This window comes from Helicoverpa armigera, chromosome 24 (assembly GCF_030705265.1).
Source record: "Helicoverpa armigera isolate CAAS_96S chromosome 24, ASM3070526v1, whole genome shotgun sequence".
Lineage (NCBI taxonomy): Eukaryota > Metazoa > Arthropoda > Insecta > Lepidoptera > Noctuidae > Helicoverpa > Helicoverpa armigera.
In genome coordinates this window covers 3,163,559-3,181,391 of record NC_087143.1, presented here as the reverse complement: position 1 = coordinate 3,181,391, position 17,833 = coordinate 3,163,559, and the positions used below count along the sequence as shown (strand labels likewise).

Genomic DNA, 17,833 nt, shown 5'->3' with positions numbered 1-17,833 from the left:
GATGGATTCATGAAGGACCGTGTGGAGTGGAGGTGAATCTCTAGCAATGAATAACACAGTATTTTTTTTTAATTATGAAATTAGACAGAGGTCTGTTAAAATTAATTGAAAGGATTGATTATCTCATTAATCAGCTGTATAAAGAATGTTAAGTAATTCAGGTAAATTGCCGTTGCAATGCATCTCAATAAACACCGTATTCCAGAACTATTATTTTGGAATTATCTAATCGATTATTGTTCAGCAGGAAGGGGTAATCTAACTACTACAACACGAATTTAAAATCTTTCATCACACAAAGTATTTATTGAAAAATAATTTTGATATGTTTCGTACCTCCAAAACATAAGCTATACTTTTGAAAGACACCGAACCTTTGCGCCCAGAGACAAAATAACATACAACCTTATTGTTAAGCTTTATTAATAAGCAAAAAAAGAAAATAGCTATTTATTTTTTAAATTCTAACTATATTACTGTCAACCTAATTTTATTTATTACGAGACAAAAGCGAGTTTCTATTTTAATGTTATTATAATAAAATACAACTTGGCTGTTCTTTTTTTAAAAGTTCTTTTCAATCATTCTTGTGGGCAGATGTGCTAACAATTTATAGTGTCAAAGAAAAAAAATGGCCGATATTTTTGACCGCTAACTTTTCAACTTACACAAGTACTAAATAACGTTTATTGAACACTGTTGGCACATCCAAAAAGTTCTCATAAATTCGAGACATCGCAAAACAGTCAAGTTGTTCACTACACATAATAGGATGTTTACAGACTAGAAGGAAAAGATTATATAAGTGTGAATCTTTGTATGTTTTATCACACAAAATAAAATCACCACTGTGACTTCATATACCTTTTTACATACATCGCTGCTTTAAAAAATATATATGTACATTATAACAATTTATTGCAAGACTGGCCGCCGATACAAAGTCCTGGCGGGCGGTTGAGTGACGCACGCAGTGACTTTGTTTGGCGGTACAGATATATTTAATATGCATACAGTTAATCTCGATTAATTCATTTATGAGTTACTTCATGTTGATTACATAATCTTTTAATGTAAAAATAGCCAGTAACTTTGTCAACAATACCATTTAATTTTCATTTAGATAAAAATTGATTCCAGAATTAATGAAAAGTAAAATAGCTTTATGTTAACTGTATGCATATTAAATATTATTATCACACAAAACTTGCTAATAAGATAGGATCTTTAAGAATTCACCAACTCGAAACACACAGAAACATTTTAAATTTGAAAAATAACAAGAAAATGTTCCTAGTGTGACAAGTCTTCAATCTCAATTCTCCTATTTTACTAACAACTCTGAATATAATTGTAAAACAAATGTTTTATTACTTAATCATCCCAAGTTCGCCGACAAGATAAACGTAAATTTTCTCAAAACAATTGAAACGAACTTTTAAAACTGACCTTAAAAATGAAAATTTATAGTAAAAACTTGATTTAAGAAAACAAACGATTGCGAAGAGAGTGAACTTGGGCCTCATTAGTCATAAAACATTTGAATTACATAACAGTTCAATTTTCAAACTATCCAAATTGGAAGTATTTTTTATGTAAACATTTCATTTGTACCATATATGGTACATCTTTCAACATCTAATATTGACAACAATAACCGGGCAATGTGATTAGAATACATATTGCACTTTATCAGATTCGGACAATACTAGAAATAACCGGTTATTGTCAGCATTATCAGACATTTTTCACTCATTTTCTCAATCATTTACAACAGATGAATGTTCGCTAAATATACCAGTCTAGAACATTCTATTCTCTCATCGTTTTATACAAGACAAATGTACAAATGTTTGAACCAACTTTCCTTAACATTCATTTTAGAATTCTGTTGGCGACAAATGTTGGGCAAAGAGATAAAATACTTATAGAATCAAACGCAGATCTCAATTTTTTTAAAACTATTTATCCAAAAAGGCATTCAAATGTTTTATGTATAAAATATTGTTATGTGTTATAGGTGTAGCTTATTGTTGATTTCCTTGCCCCATCAATGCTATTTAGGCAGCTTTATATAACTATTATTGAAAGTATGTAGTTCGATTGAATACTGCCTAGGTAGTTTCACATGTGCCCGTTTTTAAAAACTCAGTTATATTATTTTAAAATGCAGCTATAAACCAATGTAAAAACCATTAATCAAATCAAATATTTTTTTAAGCCGTTTTTTTCTAATTAAATAACTAACTTCCGCGCCTATTCAAATAAAGTATAGCTTAAAATTGAATCTTTTCGAATTAATGCCCAATATTTGTCGCCTCAAGAATCCTAAGTTACTTCCCTCGCTCACTATACACTTTCATACATTACATACATAGCTGCTTAAATGTCTTCAATAAAAAATATCTGCCATACCTACGCTCTCAATTCTGCATTAAATATGTCGCTATCATTTTTTTTAATACATTGATTAGCTCATATAGAAAAACGCAGAATCACTGAAGTACTTATATGATATTCCTATTTACAAAATTTTCGAATATTTCGAAAAAAACGTACAGCTTCTATATCTAAGAACACAGTCATTATGACGTTTAAAACTCGTCGACACTACAGTGGGTCTTAATTTTCTTATCAAGTGATTCTCTTTACATTGTACTAATATTATGAGAATAAGGTGGCCTAAGGCAAATCTATTGTGGAAATAAATTGTCGATTCTTGCTATGTTTGCAATAAACTAGTGTTTTTTTAACTGTACAGAGGAATAAAGGGATCAAAACGACTTATCTATTGATATGAAACCTAAGTCCTGGCTATGATAGCCTGGTAAAAACTATTTATAGTAATGGTATTCAACAATGGAGTGAAGCGGTCTGTTTCACGGAGTATTGAATAAATGGAGAATCTAACGCGCTAATGACACTTGATTGTAAGGCCACTAAATATATTTACCGCTAAATGTCATTTAAGACATCACTATATTTCTTCAATGTATAAACGTTGAGAGAACATGGTATTTTAAATACGTTTTGCAGTAAATTATTGCAAAAAGGTTTGAAAAAAATACGCAAATAAATCCTCCATTTATTCATTCATCCGTGATTCTATAAAATGAAACTCACTGGTACTTCCTTAAACCTCGTCTTTTATATAGTAACAACACTGTCACACACTTTCACTTCACCAAAACCTTTGCCTCGGTGGCCCCATCCATCGGTTGGGGGGTCGAGGCCCATTCCTCGGCCAGGGTTGCTGCGGGGAGAACCCTTGTGGCCTGAAATTAGTCCTAGGACCCCAATTCCTTGGGAACCGAGGGTTCATGAACCTCGGATGCGGTTGTACCCAGTCGTCGTTAGCGAAGTCTTCGAATGGGGGGGACGGGTTTCTGATTTCCTGATTAGGTGGTTTGTCTAAACCTCTGTTTCTCAAGTCCTCTTCGTAAGCGCTGTCGTTTGAATTTTCTTCTGTGAGGTCGAAGGTTTTTGGGTAAGTTGGGGGCTGTTGGAAGTTCATGTTGAAGTTTTTGAGGGAGGGGGGCATGGCATCGAAGGGATTGACCATGGGGGGTAGGACTGGGGCTGAATGCGACTCTTTCTTATCGCTTTTGATCTGTATAAGGTTTGTGTGATTATGATCGTTGTGAACCTTCCCGTTGTCGCCGCCAACTAATACTTTGTTGTTGTTGAAGCTGTGTCTACGTTCCGGCTGATTCTGCTGGTTCGAATACATGCGTTCTGAAAACAGTTTAAAATTGGACATGGAAACAATCCTCAAAAAAAAATATAATTAAAAATGACTAGTTCAATTTAAATTAAGAGCTCGTGGCTTAACTAATCTTTCAGCGTTTCGGAAGGCACGATAAGCGATCAGTCACGGCTGGCATTTTAACATCTTTGGCAGTTTTTACGCGTACTCAGAAGCCAGAAAATCTCACAATCAGTCTAACCAAACGTATCAAGTTTCCTGGGTAACTGGGTTGTGGAGGTCAAACAGGCAGTCGCTCCATGTGGCACACTGGGCCTCAGCTGCATCCGATAGACTGGAAGCTGACCCCAATATAGTTGGGAAAAGGCTAGGCAATTAAAATAATGTAAATAAATGTGTATCCTTACGTTGATCCTCGTCCTCAGACAGGTCCATGTCGACGCTCTCCACTATATCGGAGGGTGGCACCATCGGCGGTACTCTGTAATCCTGATCACATACTAAATGTTAATCACACTTATATTGTAAAGGAAAAAAGAAACTATTTATTCTTTCTTTAACACTAATATTGTAAAACCTAAGGTTCTCAATTGTTGGTTAATAAGATGGATAATTTTTTAGATTTGTTATACATATAGATATAATTGATTACTACGTCGTATAATTGGGTCTGTTTTCACCGGCAAGATGAACGTCTTTCACAAAAAAAGTGTTTTTAAAGAAAAGTGACGTTAATTTTGTCAATAATCTTAACCCTTAACTCTCTTAACCCTGTGTTGAGTGAAGTTAACCCTGTCTTAATATAAAAAATAATATAAAGTGAAGGAGAAATAACTTTCAAATAATATGAAATGTCTTCTATATAATAGGAAAATGATTAGAATATATTAATAGGAAAACGATAGTAATAATGGTCATACCTTATCTGTGTGAGATGAGGCCTATGCCCAGCAATGAGACAGTAAAATGACTGATTTATTATTCTGATTACAGCTACCGGAATATAACTTTGCTTCTCCGAAGTTAGCTCTTAGATGCGCAGGAGTCTTTTGTTCATACATTTTGCTTTTAAAGTCATTATTAGCAAACTTCGGACAAGTAAGGGTCAGTTCACACCGAGACGCGACGCGGCGCGACGCTGCGCGCACATTTTTCACAGAGCGACTCAGAATATACTTTATTCACTACACGAAAAGATACACATTACATTGTGCGGCGCAGCGCGGCGCAGCGCCGCAGCGCGAAATCATTGGCCTCTTTGAGTATCGTCGCGTCGCGTCGCGTCTCGGTGTGAACTGACCCTAATGCTACTTTAAAATAACCGCAAGGTTACATAAATGTGTGAAAAACAAACATTTCTTTTTTTGGAGATAGTAACTCCACTATTCGATTTTATATTGACTGGTCATACAGTTATTGCTACAATCAATTTACATGGAACAATCATTTGAAAGATGAATCAAAAGATTGGTAAAGAATGCTGCATTATTCTGTAATTTGTTTAACATTGAATAATTCCCTTATTTTGTATTGAACAATAATGTATAGGAAGAATAACTTACTTGATCCATTGATAAAGGCGGGTTCATCGGCCTAGGAACGGGTTGGTGCGTTAACGATATTAAATTCCTGTGGTCTACATCTGAAATTCATAATTTTGGAAGTCAGCATTAATTCTATCCGACAAAAACAAATAAAAAATAGTGAAGGTTGGGCGTTTCGGGGGCGTTAACAATTGCGCTCGCTCTGCCCGGGCCTGATTTTTCATGTTATCATTTCATCTTTCTCAGCCTTTACCTACACATACACCAAAGGTGGATCCAGATATGGGTTTTTAAATTGTCTTTGCGTAACCCAAACATGGGAACTTCCTTGTTAGACTGTTGAAAAGGGCGCCAAGAAACCACTCGCTCTCTGATTATATTCATCATCATCCTCCGAGCCTTTTCCCAACTATGTTGGGGTCGGCTTCTAGTCTAACCAGATTCAGCTGAGTACCAGTGCTTTACAAGCAGCGACTGCCTATCTGACCTCCTCAACCCAGTTATACGGGCAACCCAATACCCCTTGGTTAGACTGGTGTCAGAATTACTGGCTTCTGACTACCCGTAATGACTGCTAAGGATGTTCAATGACAGCCGGGCCCTACAGTTGAACGTGCCATCGGGAACACAGTCAATGGTGACTAAGATATACTTAGAAAGTACATACAAACTTAGAAAAGTTGCATTGGTACTTGCCTGACCTCGAATCGAACCCGCGCCCTCATACTTGAGAGGTTGGTTCTTTGCCCACTAGGCCGCCACGACTTTCTAATTCTCTTGCTCTCTAAATTATATTATAGAATGAATTTACCTTGATGCTGTACCGTGGGATGGCGGACGGGCGGCGGCGCGAGCGCGGGCGGCGGCGGCAGAGTCGGCAACATGCGGTGATCTACGTCTTCTAGCTCTGCAATCAGAATGTTATTGATTAATGTGTTGTTTAGCCTATTTTTTTATTACATTTTTACTTGCAATTGGAAACCGGTTAGTCAAAGAAGGAAAATTATGTCAATAAACGTTTTATTTGGACAGTTATTTATATTCAAATGTAAGGAGGTAACAATATTAAATGAATAGACGATATATACGAATAGGTATAGTAATTTTAGATTAGCTATTTATTTTTTTATAACACAAGTTTTTGTTTAGAAAATGTATAAAGCGTATCGCAAGGCAATATAATTAAATAAAAACCGGCTCTTTTGAAACCATAATTTGTTTCGTTTATATTAAACTGTTATCGAGATTTCTTATTTCATTCTTTTTTATTTTACTTGTGTTCTTGGAAGACAAGTATCATGAAAAAAGAAAAGACAATAATCAATTTGCGAAGATAGTAATAAAAAGTTTTGATCTAACTAAATAAATAAAAACTTACGGCCAAGTAGTGGTAACGTAGGTGGAGGTGGAGGAGGAGGCAATATCCCTCTGTGGTCTACGTCTGTTGGAATTTCCTGAAATCAATGACAAAAAAATATTTATTTACATATCAAATCGTCAGAATCTGAGATAATCACATAAAACACAGACGAATTCCAGTTTTGTATAACAGGTCCATTCGGATAGGTTAGGACGTTCACCATAATAAATATGAAAAATATTACATACTATCCCCTATATATTTTTTTATGTATGCATGTTCCATTATGAAATGAACGCATTTGTTTGTTGTTTGTCTGTTTCATAATACATATGTATTTATACGCGTAGTTAACCTGTGGGTAGTGCACGGGCTCGGGCGGCGGCAGCGGGCGCGGCGCGGGCGGCGGCGACTCCGGCGTGTCCGCGAACACGCCCGCGACGAGCGGGGGCACGCCACGCTACGGGGATAAACCAAAAAATATATTATAGAAGTGTTTATTATGGAAAATAATGTCCTTTAGAAGTCAAGATTTTGACGTCCTTTAGAAAAAAAAAATATTAAGCCGGGAAGATCCCATTTTTTTCGGACAGGCTACAGTCCTGTGGGAAACATAAAAACTGGTCGATATATTACATGGGGAGGAAAAGGACAACGGCCACACTCGGCCTAAAAACAGTCCACCAGTTTCATTATTACCCTGCCTCTAGCTCCGAAACTGCTGGACCGATTTGATTTGAAGAATTCTTTCACATTTGATAAGTTAGACTATCCCAGAGTAACATGGGCTATATTTTATCAGGGGACGGACAAATTCCCACAGAATGAGTGTTAAACCGCGACAAAACAGCGACTACAGCATAATGTAAAATCAAAAAGACTTCGAGTTACACCCCAAAAATTGGTCTTTCGTAAGCTAATTATTGGTAATTATAAAATTATTGGTAAAAATAACTTACAGGCATACTCCAATTACTGCTCCATGGACTCGTAGGTTCTGGGTGATAAGGCTCCGGCTCATCTGAAAAGAGGAACAAATATTATCTATGACAGCATTAAAAAATATATTAAACAAAACTCGTTAATAACAAAACACACATGCTAGCTTCTTCTATACGTAAGTATGTCTAACATTCAGAATCTATCGTGATATTTTGTTCTAATGCGTGAAATGAAAAAAAAAGGTAAATACGGGGGACGAACTTATTTATATTTGAAATCTTTCAATAAAATTCGCAGTTTGCACTAATATACCTAATAATTTAACCTTCCCCGTTCAAAAAACGTCGATTTTAAGCATTAGCGACTTGAGTACGAATCTAATCGACTTTCGCGGCGCAATCACAGAGTCGATCTGACTCGATTTGATCATAAATTCCAATATTGATCATAAGTCGGGTTTATGATATTGTTAAGGCCCAGGTTCACAGACAAAATTAACGTCAGTTCTTCAAACAACTGTTTACTATAAATTTTGACTTACAATTTGTATAGTAAACCGGACGTTTAAGTTATCGCTGACTATGGGACTAAGATCTTTGCATACCCGTTAGGTCCATGGTACCATAGAAGGAGGTTGGTGGCGGCGGGTTGCTTGGTGTATCCGGGGTAAGTAAATCTAGCCCGGGCAACCCGGGCAACGCGTCTTGTGACTTTTGGGACATCGGAGCGCTTGCTACTGCGAACAAATGTATTATTTTGCGAATACTCTTTATAAACCCCAGTTTTTTGCAATAAAGAAGCTACCTAATAACTGCCTATCACGGGCGTAAGGAACGTGTGTGAAACTAAACATGTAACATGCGGATTTTGGGTGAAATTGAAAACAAATTAGACACAAAATAAATAAAAAATCAGACAACTACGCCGTACATGTCTATAGGTGAAAGTTGCAAGCAAGTTTTAACCCTATCTTTATGTACTATAGTTTATTTTCGGTCTAGCTGAGTACGTGGATAGGGCAAAAGCGGAAATAAAAATTAACATATCAAAAAGGCCGTAAGCAAGCAGTTTCAAAGGAAAAATCAAACAGACACACAAACAAACTAACCTGAATTATTGTCCGAAGCGTTGGTATTGTTGTCGGACATAAGGTTTTTAATAACATCATTTATGTTAAAATCTTGCTTATCGTTCGGCCTATTATTAATCACTTCGATTTTGTTGGCTGAAATACAAAATCAAGTGTGAACAACTTTGCCGTTTTGCGGCATAAGTTTTTAGACATGTTTTTAAACAATTTGATAGTAAGAAAGGCATCTTAATAATATTTCTGTAAGGGCTTAGAAATAATCTTTCGTTGCATATGCTTTTGAACCTCATTTTTGTCAATAACACTTAAAATTAACGACCTTTATAGCACCGTAATATTTTTTATGCATACCAATTTTATTAAGTTAATTATGATGATATGTAACTAGAATCTTTTAGTTTTATATAATAACTAGCTGTTGCCCGCGACTTCGTCTGCGTGGGCAACTTGGAATTGTCAAAATACTACTTATGCCGTAGCGTAGGTGTATTCTTTTACATAACAATATGATTAGGATTACCACTTAGCAGCAGCACGGGTTGATCAATCAAGGTGGTGTCGACGATGTGTGACTATTTATCTAAACAAAAGAAGTAAAGTTTGTGACGTTGAGGAAATCTCTGGATCTAGTCAACCGATTTGGAAAATTATTACGTAATTCAAACATAAAACAAAGGTCTGACAAAGTTGTCATTTGTACATTTTCTGCAGCAGCTGCGACAAATCAAGAGCCAGAAAGTCTGTCAAACAGTTTTACTTACCACGGATAACGCGGTGTCTAGTTCACTGGGTTGAAGAGATCAGATAGGCACTCCAAGTAAACATTGGTACTCAAAAAGATTCGGTTTGACTGGAAGCCAACACCCACACAATTGAGGAATAACTGGGTGGATGATGACTGAGTCATCAGGCAAGCGCATAGTTTCACTACTTGTATTTCGGGGATTTTATGTGCACTCACTCACTATGTTATGTTGGAATTCCACCGAAATGTTTGCATTAGTTCACGATCAGGTAAAGTATACGTCCGAGAGAGTAAGTCCAATTCGTGTGTTGGCACTTGAAGCCTGCAGTTCTTCCAAGATTTTCAAAATGTACGCTCGCAATTTGTCATTTCTTGGTGGAGCCAGCAGATCAGAAGAAACATAAGTGCTGTGTATACTGTGCGTCACTACTGCACAACGGTAAAATTTCGTCTTTATAAATAGCACAAACGTCCGCTCCATATTATGTGTCACATGTAGGTAAACAGGACAACAGTATATTATCATCGAACCGCTTTCAAAGATCTGATGGGCGAACAGACCAGAACTGACTTGATCGCCTCGAGAAAATGAGAGCTCTATGAAGCGATCATTCGCTTTGGTTCCTACTGTTATTGTGGTTTCTGAAAATGTATTCAATTACCAACGATGAATATAATTCTTAGCCGGCCGACTCTTTTGACTTCTCGAAAATCATAACGTTGGTTTTTTTGCAATGCACAAACGGAAATTCTATACATTACACATTCGATATTCACACTTCTACAGAATTGATATTAAAAGGTTTGACAACGGGCTATAGTAGCGTAGTTAAACTAACTGAAACAATTTTAGTGATCCTTCAATAAAGTTAGAGAAGCGGGTGTGCATGATGAACATTAAGAGTTGGTAAATACGTGATGAAGATGACCTAATTCATTACTATTCTAATTTGTTCATGTACCACAAAACTCAAGTTAAGGTGGAGAAAAGGATTACCAAGCTCCCAAAGGCCTGGGCATTTGCAACACGTTGCATGGCATCCTGAAAGGTTACGTAATTCTCAGCCATCAGTTTGTGCAGCGTGAGGGCGTGTCAGGCTTTGGCCCTAGTGGGCCTCACAGGGGTTTGCTGAATCTCCTTGAGGGGCGCGTGAAATAACGGGTCTCCCAGAAGCCGGAAGGTCGATGACCCACTCAAAACTAATCGCTCACGCCTACGGTGGCCGGGGGTCGTCTCTCGACATCCGGCTTTCGTGGTGTCTTACCGCAGTGGCTGGGATGAGAGTTGGGAATTTTCAGTCGCTCCGCCGCCTGATTCTTTGTCATCCCATTTCTTCTCGCTCCAGATCATGGTTTAAACCGGGGCCGGGTGCGATAGGTCGCACAGTCCGCACAGTGGTGACACCCGGGCGCCACCTCCATGAGATCGGAGTTGGGAATGTATGTTTGCAAAAACTAATAGAACATTTAGCAAAAACACGTTTGATAGTAATTCTGTCTTAGTAACTGAATAATATAAATGATATAAACGTAGCTATATAAAAGATGTTTTTTTAGACTCAGTCCGTGGGTCTGACTGTGACTGTTCGTAATTGTAAACGGTGTATTTGTGATATAATTCTTAGCTCGATGATTTGTGATCAGAAGTTGAAAGCAAGTATGTCTCTGGCCTGCGACGCGTTATTTGTACGTTTTCAGAACGAACGAACTCTTGTCTTCTGTTGACATCTTATTGACGTATTGTGACAGGTAGTTATTCCCATTGATGTTAATTTTAGAAGTGACACAATGTTTTCGGTCGTATTTTGCCTACATTCTTCATTACTCAAAAAGTATATTAATAAGGACCTTCTATTTATATGTAAGTGAATTCAAAATAATGTAATATATTAAAACCAGGAACTTATTTTTAAGGATGCTTGAATATTAATTACAATGTTTTTTTTATAATAATAAAATCTTAGACTCGGAATGCACTTTCAGTGTGATGCATGTTTGTTATTGGATGAAATTAATGGATATTCATGTTTATGAGAGGTATAGCTTATATTACGTCAGAACAACATATTTAGACTTTTAAGAATGTGGGGAAGTTCATAATTTCTTTGGGACGTGGGTGCCGCTTCCCATGGGAACTACTGCCCGCACCGGGATAAAATATACCCTACATATGTTACTCGCAGATAATGTAGCTTTCTAATGGTGAAAGAATTATAAAAATGTCCCTGATGATGCGCTGATATTTCTTGTAGTGTTTTTATAATAGCGAAATACACACGTTGTCATATAATTTTTTCTTGAAAGTAAGAACATACCATGACAAAGTGAAGTCTGTTTTCATTGATATTTTACCTACTACCAGTTTTATGGCACATCTGTTTCTGCATGATTTTCTTCATCTATAATTTTAGGATATCATTTCTTTAAATTCAGTTTTTTGCTCAAGTTACTTATAAAAGCGTTATTTTCTATGTAAAGATTGATAATAGGCCGATAAACTTACAAAGTTCAACATTCAAATATGTGTCATTATTGCACCCGCTGTTGCAGAAACGTTAACAGAAATTATCGTTCATTGCTCATCCCCCGTAGGTGATAGCGTGATAATATATATCCTATATGTTGAACCGGTTCCCAGGTAATATTCATGCAAAATTTGATTTAAATCTATGTAGTACTTTTCGAGTTCAGTGAGACCAAACATACAGACAAACAGACAAACAGACATACAGACAAACAGACAAACAGACAAACAGACAAAAATTCTAAAAACTATATATTTGGGTTCAGAATCGATAATAGATCACCCCCCAAGTATTCTTTTAAAAAAATATTCAATGTACAGTTTTGACTTTCCTATCATTTTATTATATGTATAGATATATTATTTTTATATAATAATAATCTTGTTGTCATCATCAGCATTTCATGGAAACAAATGAGACGGTGATTATCTATGCATAACGTTCACAAAATATGTATCTTTTGATCCACTCTCTCTAACAAACAGTAGGTATCTCAAATGTCCGCAAAATTTTTGACCTATGTTAAAGTCCTCGATATGACAAGGTTTACACAGAAATTACATAAAATTTTCTTATGTACTAAATTACATAGATAGAAAGCTAACTCACCATTATTAACATTTTCAGTGGACTCGTTGAACAAAGCCATGGGGTTGTCGGACGTTAGGAATGAAGTCAGCCCCAAATTGTAGAGAGACCCATCGGCAGCTATCGACGAGTTGAACGTCTGGTCGATGTTGTATGCAACTGTAATTAAAGAGAAACATTTAAAATTACTTTTAGAGCCCCCGCAGACCACAGACTTTTTATCGGCCGATAGTTTAGTCGGGTTGGCCTGCTAGTACGCACACCGAGCCAACTAAACAGTTTAGTCGGTGATGAGTGCGCAAACTATCCCAACAGTCTGCCGACTATTTGCTAGTTTCTAACCAACTGGTGAAAAGTTTGGTCGCACCGCACAATGAAAATTAATAAAACATTGCATAGAAATGCTATTATTGCTCTCATACACCGGAGAAGGAATATTAAAAAGAGAGCCCGAGAGTATTGGGTGCATCCTATCTTTAGTGATAGATTATTAAGTTTTTTTTATAAAGTGTAGGGCGTTTTTCGACTTCCTCGATCAAAGTTACGATCGAAGATTCCGAAATAAGTGACTGAGAATTGGGCGACGCCATTTTACAAAACACGCGCGACCGACCATTCGCTGTCAAAGCTCGGAGTGAACTGAACTATCGGCTTAGTCGGCCGACTAAAAAATCGTCATGTGTGCGCGCGTGGTAGGGAGCCAATACTGATTATACGGTCGGCCGATAGTTTGCCGACACTTTAGTTTGAATTGAATCGGGAAGCCCATCAAACTTGTTTATCGGCCGATACCAAATCGTCATAGGCTAAGAACTCACGGAGCGATTTTGAACCGTGCCCGCCGCGGTGGCGGAACTGCGTTTTTAATTTCAAACTCACGAGACCGGTTATTTGCGCGGTTACACAGCCGTCGCGGTTGAGATTATCACCCGCAAACGTGGCGGGCAATGATCGCAAGACGCAAGACGGGCAGCCTCTGCGCTACTGCGATCGCCGGCCAATCGACCGCGGAGCGCGCGGGCGCAACCCGCCGAGTCTGCGGGTGACCGCGGCCCGCGCGATTCTACTAGTTGCCCGCCGGTGCAGCGGGACCCGCAAACAAACGCGCAGACTGCGGGCGTAAAACGCGTCGTGAAATGTGCTTTAATTTTTTACATGTATATCTGCATTCTACAGAAGCTACGGGCCCGCAGCCGCGGCGGTCGCGGGTGAAAATCGCTTCGTGAGTTCTTAGCCATAGTGTGCGCACTTGCTTACATCTGCGTACTGATTAAGAGCCCGACCAAACTATCGGCCGATAAAAAGTCTGTGGTCTGCGGGGGCTCTTAGATCACAGTTTTAGGAGATTTTCAGCCCAAAAACCCCGAGTATACAAAAATAGAGTAGCCTTCCTGCAAGAATCATCTTAGGATCCTCTAAGAATCAACAAAATATACAAAAACAACATACCTAAAATCGGATTTTAACTGACTTCTAATAACTGTTTACTCCACATTTTCACATTCAATTTTAATTAAGTTTACTTTAAGTTAACAGTATGAATGTGGACGGATATAGTGGAAGAGGAAGATGGATTGTGTGAAAGTAGTGGTGAAAGTAGATATGGTAAGAAAGAATGTTACTTGTGAGATGACGGCAGATAGAAGAGTATGGAAGAAGAAAACATGCTGCGCCGACCCCAAATAAAATTGGGATAAGGGCAGGAGGATGATGATACTTTAAGTTCACAGTAATTCATTGTCTTCAGAAAATTAATGTTTATGCTGTCATTGCACACTTTCTCAAGAATTCTTAATAAAAACGAGTGTAAAACCACTTACTCTCATCTTCATCCCCTCCATCAGTAGGCACGGGCAGCTCCAGATCCTCATCAGGTCCCGGCGAGGGCACGTCCTCGTCCCGCTGAGGCGGCGACGGCGCGGCGTTGGGCAGCGACGGCGTTAGCTCGTCTAGCTTGCGCTTTAGAGCTCGGACGCGGGCCCCGAAGTTTTTGTAGGCCTGGAATTAAAGAAATTAAAAAATAGAAATAGTCACACAAAAATATAGGTTATTTTTGTGTGACATTTTATCCTTAATCCTGTATCCCTAAAGGAAGTTGGGTGAAATGTGAGGAAGAGGTCCTCAATTTGGATGTTTGAATGTGTTGATTCTTAAGTTGGTATATTAATACTAAAACACATAAGTATATTATTAGATCAATGAGACATATCTAAATCATCGTACATCGATATGTTAGTGTGAACATGAAAGAAATTAGTTCTCAAAGTATTTTTATTCCATTCTTGTTAGAAGTATTTTACATTAACTATATTAGCAAAAATAGCATCAGTTAAGAAAAATTGCGTGGCTTATGGCAAAACGGTATAGAATAGCCATATCTGACATATGTTTTACAAATAATAAGTACTTTGACTTTGATACTTTGACTTTGACTGATCAAAACACTTTCATTAAAACTATACTCACATAAGCAACCACTTTGACTTCACCCCTCTGCGTAGAATAGTACTGTGTGGCAGACGTAAGCAATGCTAACAAGGCCTCTCTGGCTACTATCTCTCTCTGTAACGCAGCTGTGTACCGTTCCACGCAAGCAATGCCATCATTCAGTTCTTTTTCTACATCATCTTTATTGCCTCTTTCTGAAAATGGTAGAAGTTTTACTTATAGTTTTTTTTTTAAATATAATACTTTTCAATCTGATTGACTAAGATAACTACTTTGCAAATAAAAAAATAAGTACTCAAAATTAAAAGGTGATCATAATACAAAACAACATTCATGGAATGACACGAAAACTTTGTTTTTCAAGGGATTATTTTTGTTATTTAAGGTTCAATTAACAACTGTTTCTTATTTTATTGCTTGTGACACAGACAAATATCAGGATTCCTATAATTCCATTTAAAATTAATCTATAAAAAGTAAAAAATAAATCATAAAAAGCGAGCAAACCTTCATACAAACCCTTGAGACTGGCTCTCAATAAATCAGCATCAGATAGTTCTAAATGACTATCATGAATGTCTTTGAGCCTCATATCTGTGTCCGCCTCCAATACGGAACATTGCTTTATCTTGTTAACTAATTGCGTCGGCTGAAAATAATCCATTAAAAAATAAACATGTTGCCCTTTTGCGTATTGAAAATGGTCTCTTACTAATTAAGACCTTATTCTTGGTTTGTGTCAGAACAATGAGACTTATCAGCCATTATTGGTAACATCCGCAAAGGTTGATTGAATATTATACTAAGCTATGCTTGCCATGGCCAACAAACAAGTCATGACAAGTTCCTCTGTTTACAGTCCGTCAACCAACTTGACATGCAGTCTCATCTAAAGGCCTGATAAACAGTCACTCGATGTAAGACAATTGTACTCAGCTGGGACTGGTTAAATCAGGAAGCTGATGCCAAGATAGTTCGGAAAAAGACTAGGCAAATTATATTATTTTGATGAACGTATCTTCCTGCAAAGAACAATGCTCAAAAAAAACCCAAGCCCGGCACAAAAGAACTGTAACTCAAAATATACTTTACATTTCTTTTGCACCAGGCCTGGGCTTTATTCTCATACTTCATGAGCATTATCCTATAATTTTGTTTGATAAAACTAGTAAGGTGATATTGAACTAAAATAATATTTGTTTCATAAAATTTTGCTTACTTGGAACTCGGAATCATCATCGGTTTTCTTAATGGCACCAGCACTAAGCAAGCCGGTTAGATCCGATAGGAACTCATCATCGTATACTGATCTCTGTTCCCAAATCTTGAAGATTCGGAGTATTTTTGGCCTGACTTTTTCATCTCTGAAATGAAAGAATGTTTGACTTGGGAGATGCTGAACAGGGTTTTTGTACTTGTGTTATTTTTGTGTACCTCGTAAACACAAATGTGCAATTCTTTAATAACATATTCCTATAAGGCTATAATGTCTATATTATTTACAACAAATTCCTGCCAGTAGGCAAAGCATTGGATTCTTAGTAAAGCACCAGAGTCCTTATTTGTTCTATTTTTATAATTCCACCTTACACTGTATATATGGAACACAATAAAGGAATGAATATGAATTAGAAGAGGTTATACAAATATTTTTATTACTCAAAAGATAATTTGGTGTAACTTCATTTCATTGTTTTTCTTTTAACAGAGCACTGAACCTGTTACTGAACCTCTTTAAACTGTTTAATATTGCCTTAACTAATATTATTATGTAATAAAATAAAAAATATACCTTGATTACATTGTCAATATGTTTTGTGTACATTCAACAAAAACTAACCTGACCAATGGAGTAGCTTTTTGCAAATTGAGCCCCCAGCTCTCCACAAACTCATAGTTCTTCCTCTTGCTGTACTGGATCACATCATTCGCCAAGTAGAACAGAACCAGTCTCTGCTCCACCTTCACCCTTTTCAAAACATTCAACCAACTTGATACTATCTTTTTATGATGCGGCCGTTGTTTAAGGCACCATGATGACAAGCCCTGGATACTCTCCTGAGTATCTTTCAGCTGCATCAAACGTTTCTCAAACGCTAATGTGTTAAACTCCTCAGTTTCACCCATTGTTATCAAACTAACAAATTATCACTGACACATTATACTTCTATAGCGTCCCAAACATGACACTCAATACTGTATATTAAGCACTTGTCGTAAACACAACCATGATCAAATTATTGCCGATTTAAACGCATGAAATAAACACACAGAACGATATTAGACCAAATAAACGCAATGAAAAACCGCGTTGTTAGCACTAATTTAGATTCCATGCATGTTGCAGATTAAAACACGGAATATTGCATTCCTTATACACGGCTCCCATAAGATGTGTATAACAATTTTATACATCAGTTTAATCTTGCAAATTTTAAACAAATACAGAGAAATTAGAAATTATTACGGAACTATTGCCAAAGACAACAACCGCCATTTTCTCGGAAGAATGTTTTTTTAGAGTATGCAGCATAGCGGATAGGCAAAAGTATATTGCTTGCATACAGCCTAATGGTGACAAAGTTCACACAGAGTGATTTTTTTTTGTTTTACATAAAAAGTACGTATTTATACTATGTTACAAGATATTTATTTTATTTTGTTTAAATATTACTTCAAACTAAATACTACAAGTAACTGCTACATGTCATCACCAAACAAAAATGATTTCCTTGATGAAACTGTATGTTTATAATTTACGATCATAAAGTAGGTATATAACAAAATATACATTTTTGGAACAACGTGATGCACAATAAGGAAAAAAATAAGCCACATTTGAAATAACTCGAGATCAAATGTTGAGCATCATAAATATTTTTATC

The 17,833-nt window shown here is 36.9% G+C and overlaps 1 protein-coding gene across 10 annotated transcripts; it reads right to left on the bottom strand.

Moving 5' to 3' along the window:
- Positions 1-406: 406 nt before the first annotated feature.
- On the bottom strand, positions 407-17,477 carry LOC110377284 (regulation of nuclear pre-mRNA domain-containing protein 2). Of its 10 annotated transcripts, none has more exons than XM_064041102.1 (16): positions 16,789-17,477; positions 16,168-16,312; positions 15,456-15,609; positions 14,967-15,142; positions 14,321-14,498; positions 12,522-12,659; positions 8,661-8,777; positions 8,157-8,285; positions 7,570-7,631; positions 6,966-7,070; positions 6,629-6,704; positions 6,062-6,157; positions 5,269-5,348; positions 4,627-4,647; positions 4,114-4,195; positions 407-3,735 (listed from the first exon to the last, which is right to left on the bottom strand). In XM_064041102.1, exons 1-16 carry the CDS (start codon positions 17,073-17,075, stop codon positions 3,182-3,184), a joined length of 2,400 nt encoding a protein of 799 aa, XP_063897172.1. In that variant the 5' UTR covers positions 17,076-17,477; the 3' UTR covers positions 407-3,181. The 10 variants fall into 10 exon arrangements, with proteins under 10 accessions (XP_063897172.1, XP_063897174.1, XP_063897170.1 ...); XM_064041104.1 differs by having other exon boundaries at positions 8,157-8,288; positions 15,468-15,609; XM_064041100.1 differs by having other exon boundaries at positions 8,157-8,288; positions 16,789-17,476.
- Positions 17,478-17,833: the final 356 nt, after the last annotated feature.

What these genes read in the sequence shown, in the direction of transcription:
- LOC110377284 (XM_064041100.1), bottom strand. Translation starts at nt 17,075, where the DNA reads ATGGGTGAAACTGAGGAGTTTAACACATTAGCGTTTGAGAAACGTTTG. An exon ending in GCAGTAATTGGAGTATGCCT is followed by an intron (nt 7,071 to 7,569) that starts GTAAGTTATTTT and finishes TTATCCCCGTAG; the next exon opens with CGTGGCGTGCCCCCGCTCGT. An exon ending in AGCCCGTGCACTACCCACAG is followed by an intron (nt 6,705 to 6,965) that starts GTTAACTACGCG and finishes CATTGATTTCAG; the next exon opens with GAAATTCCAACAGACGTAGA.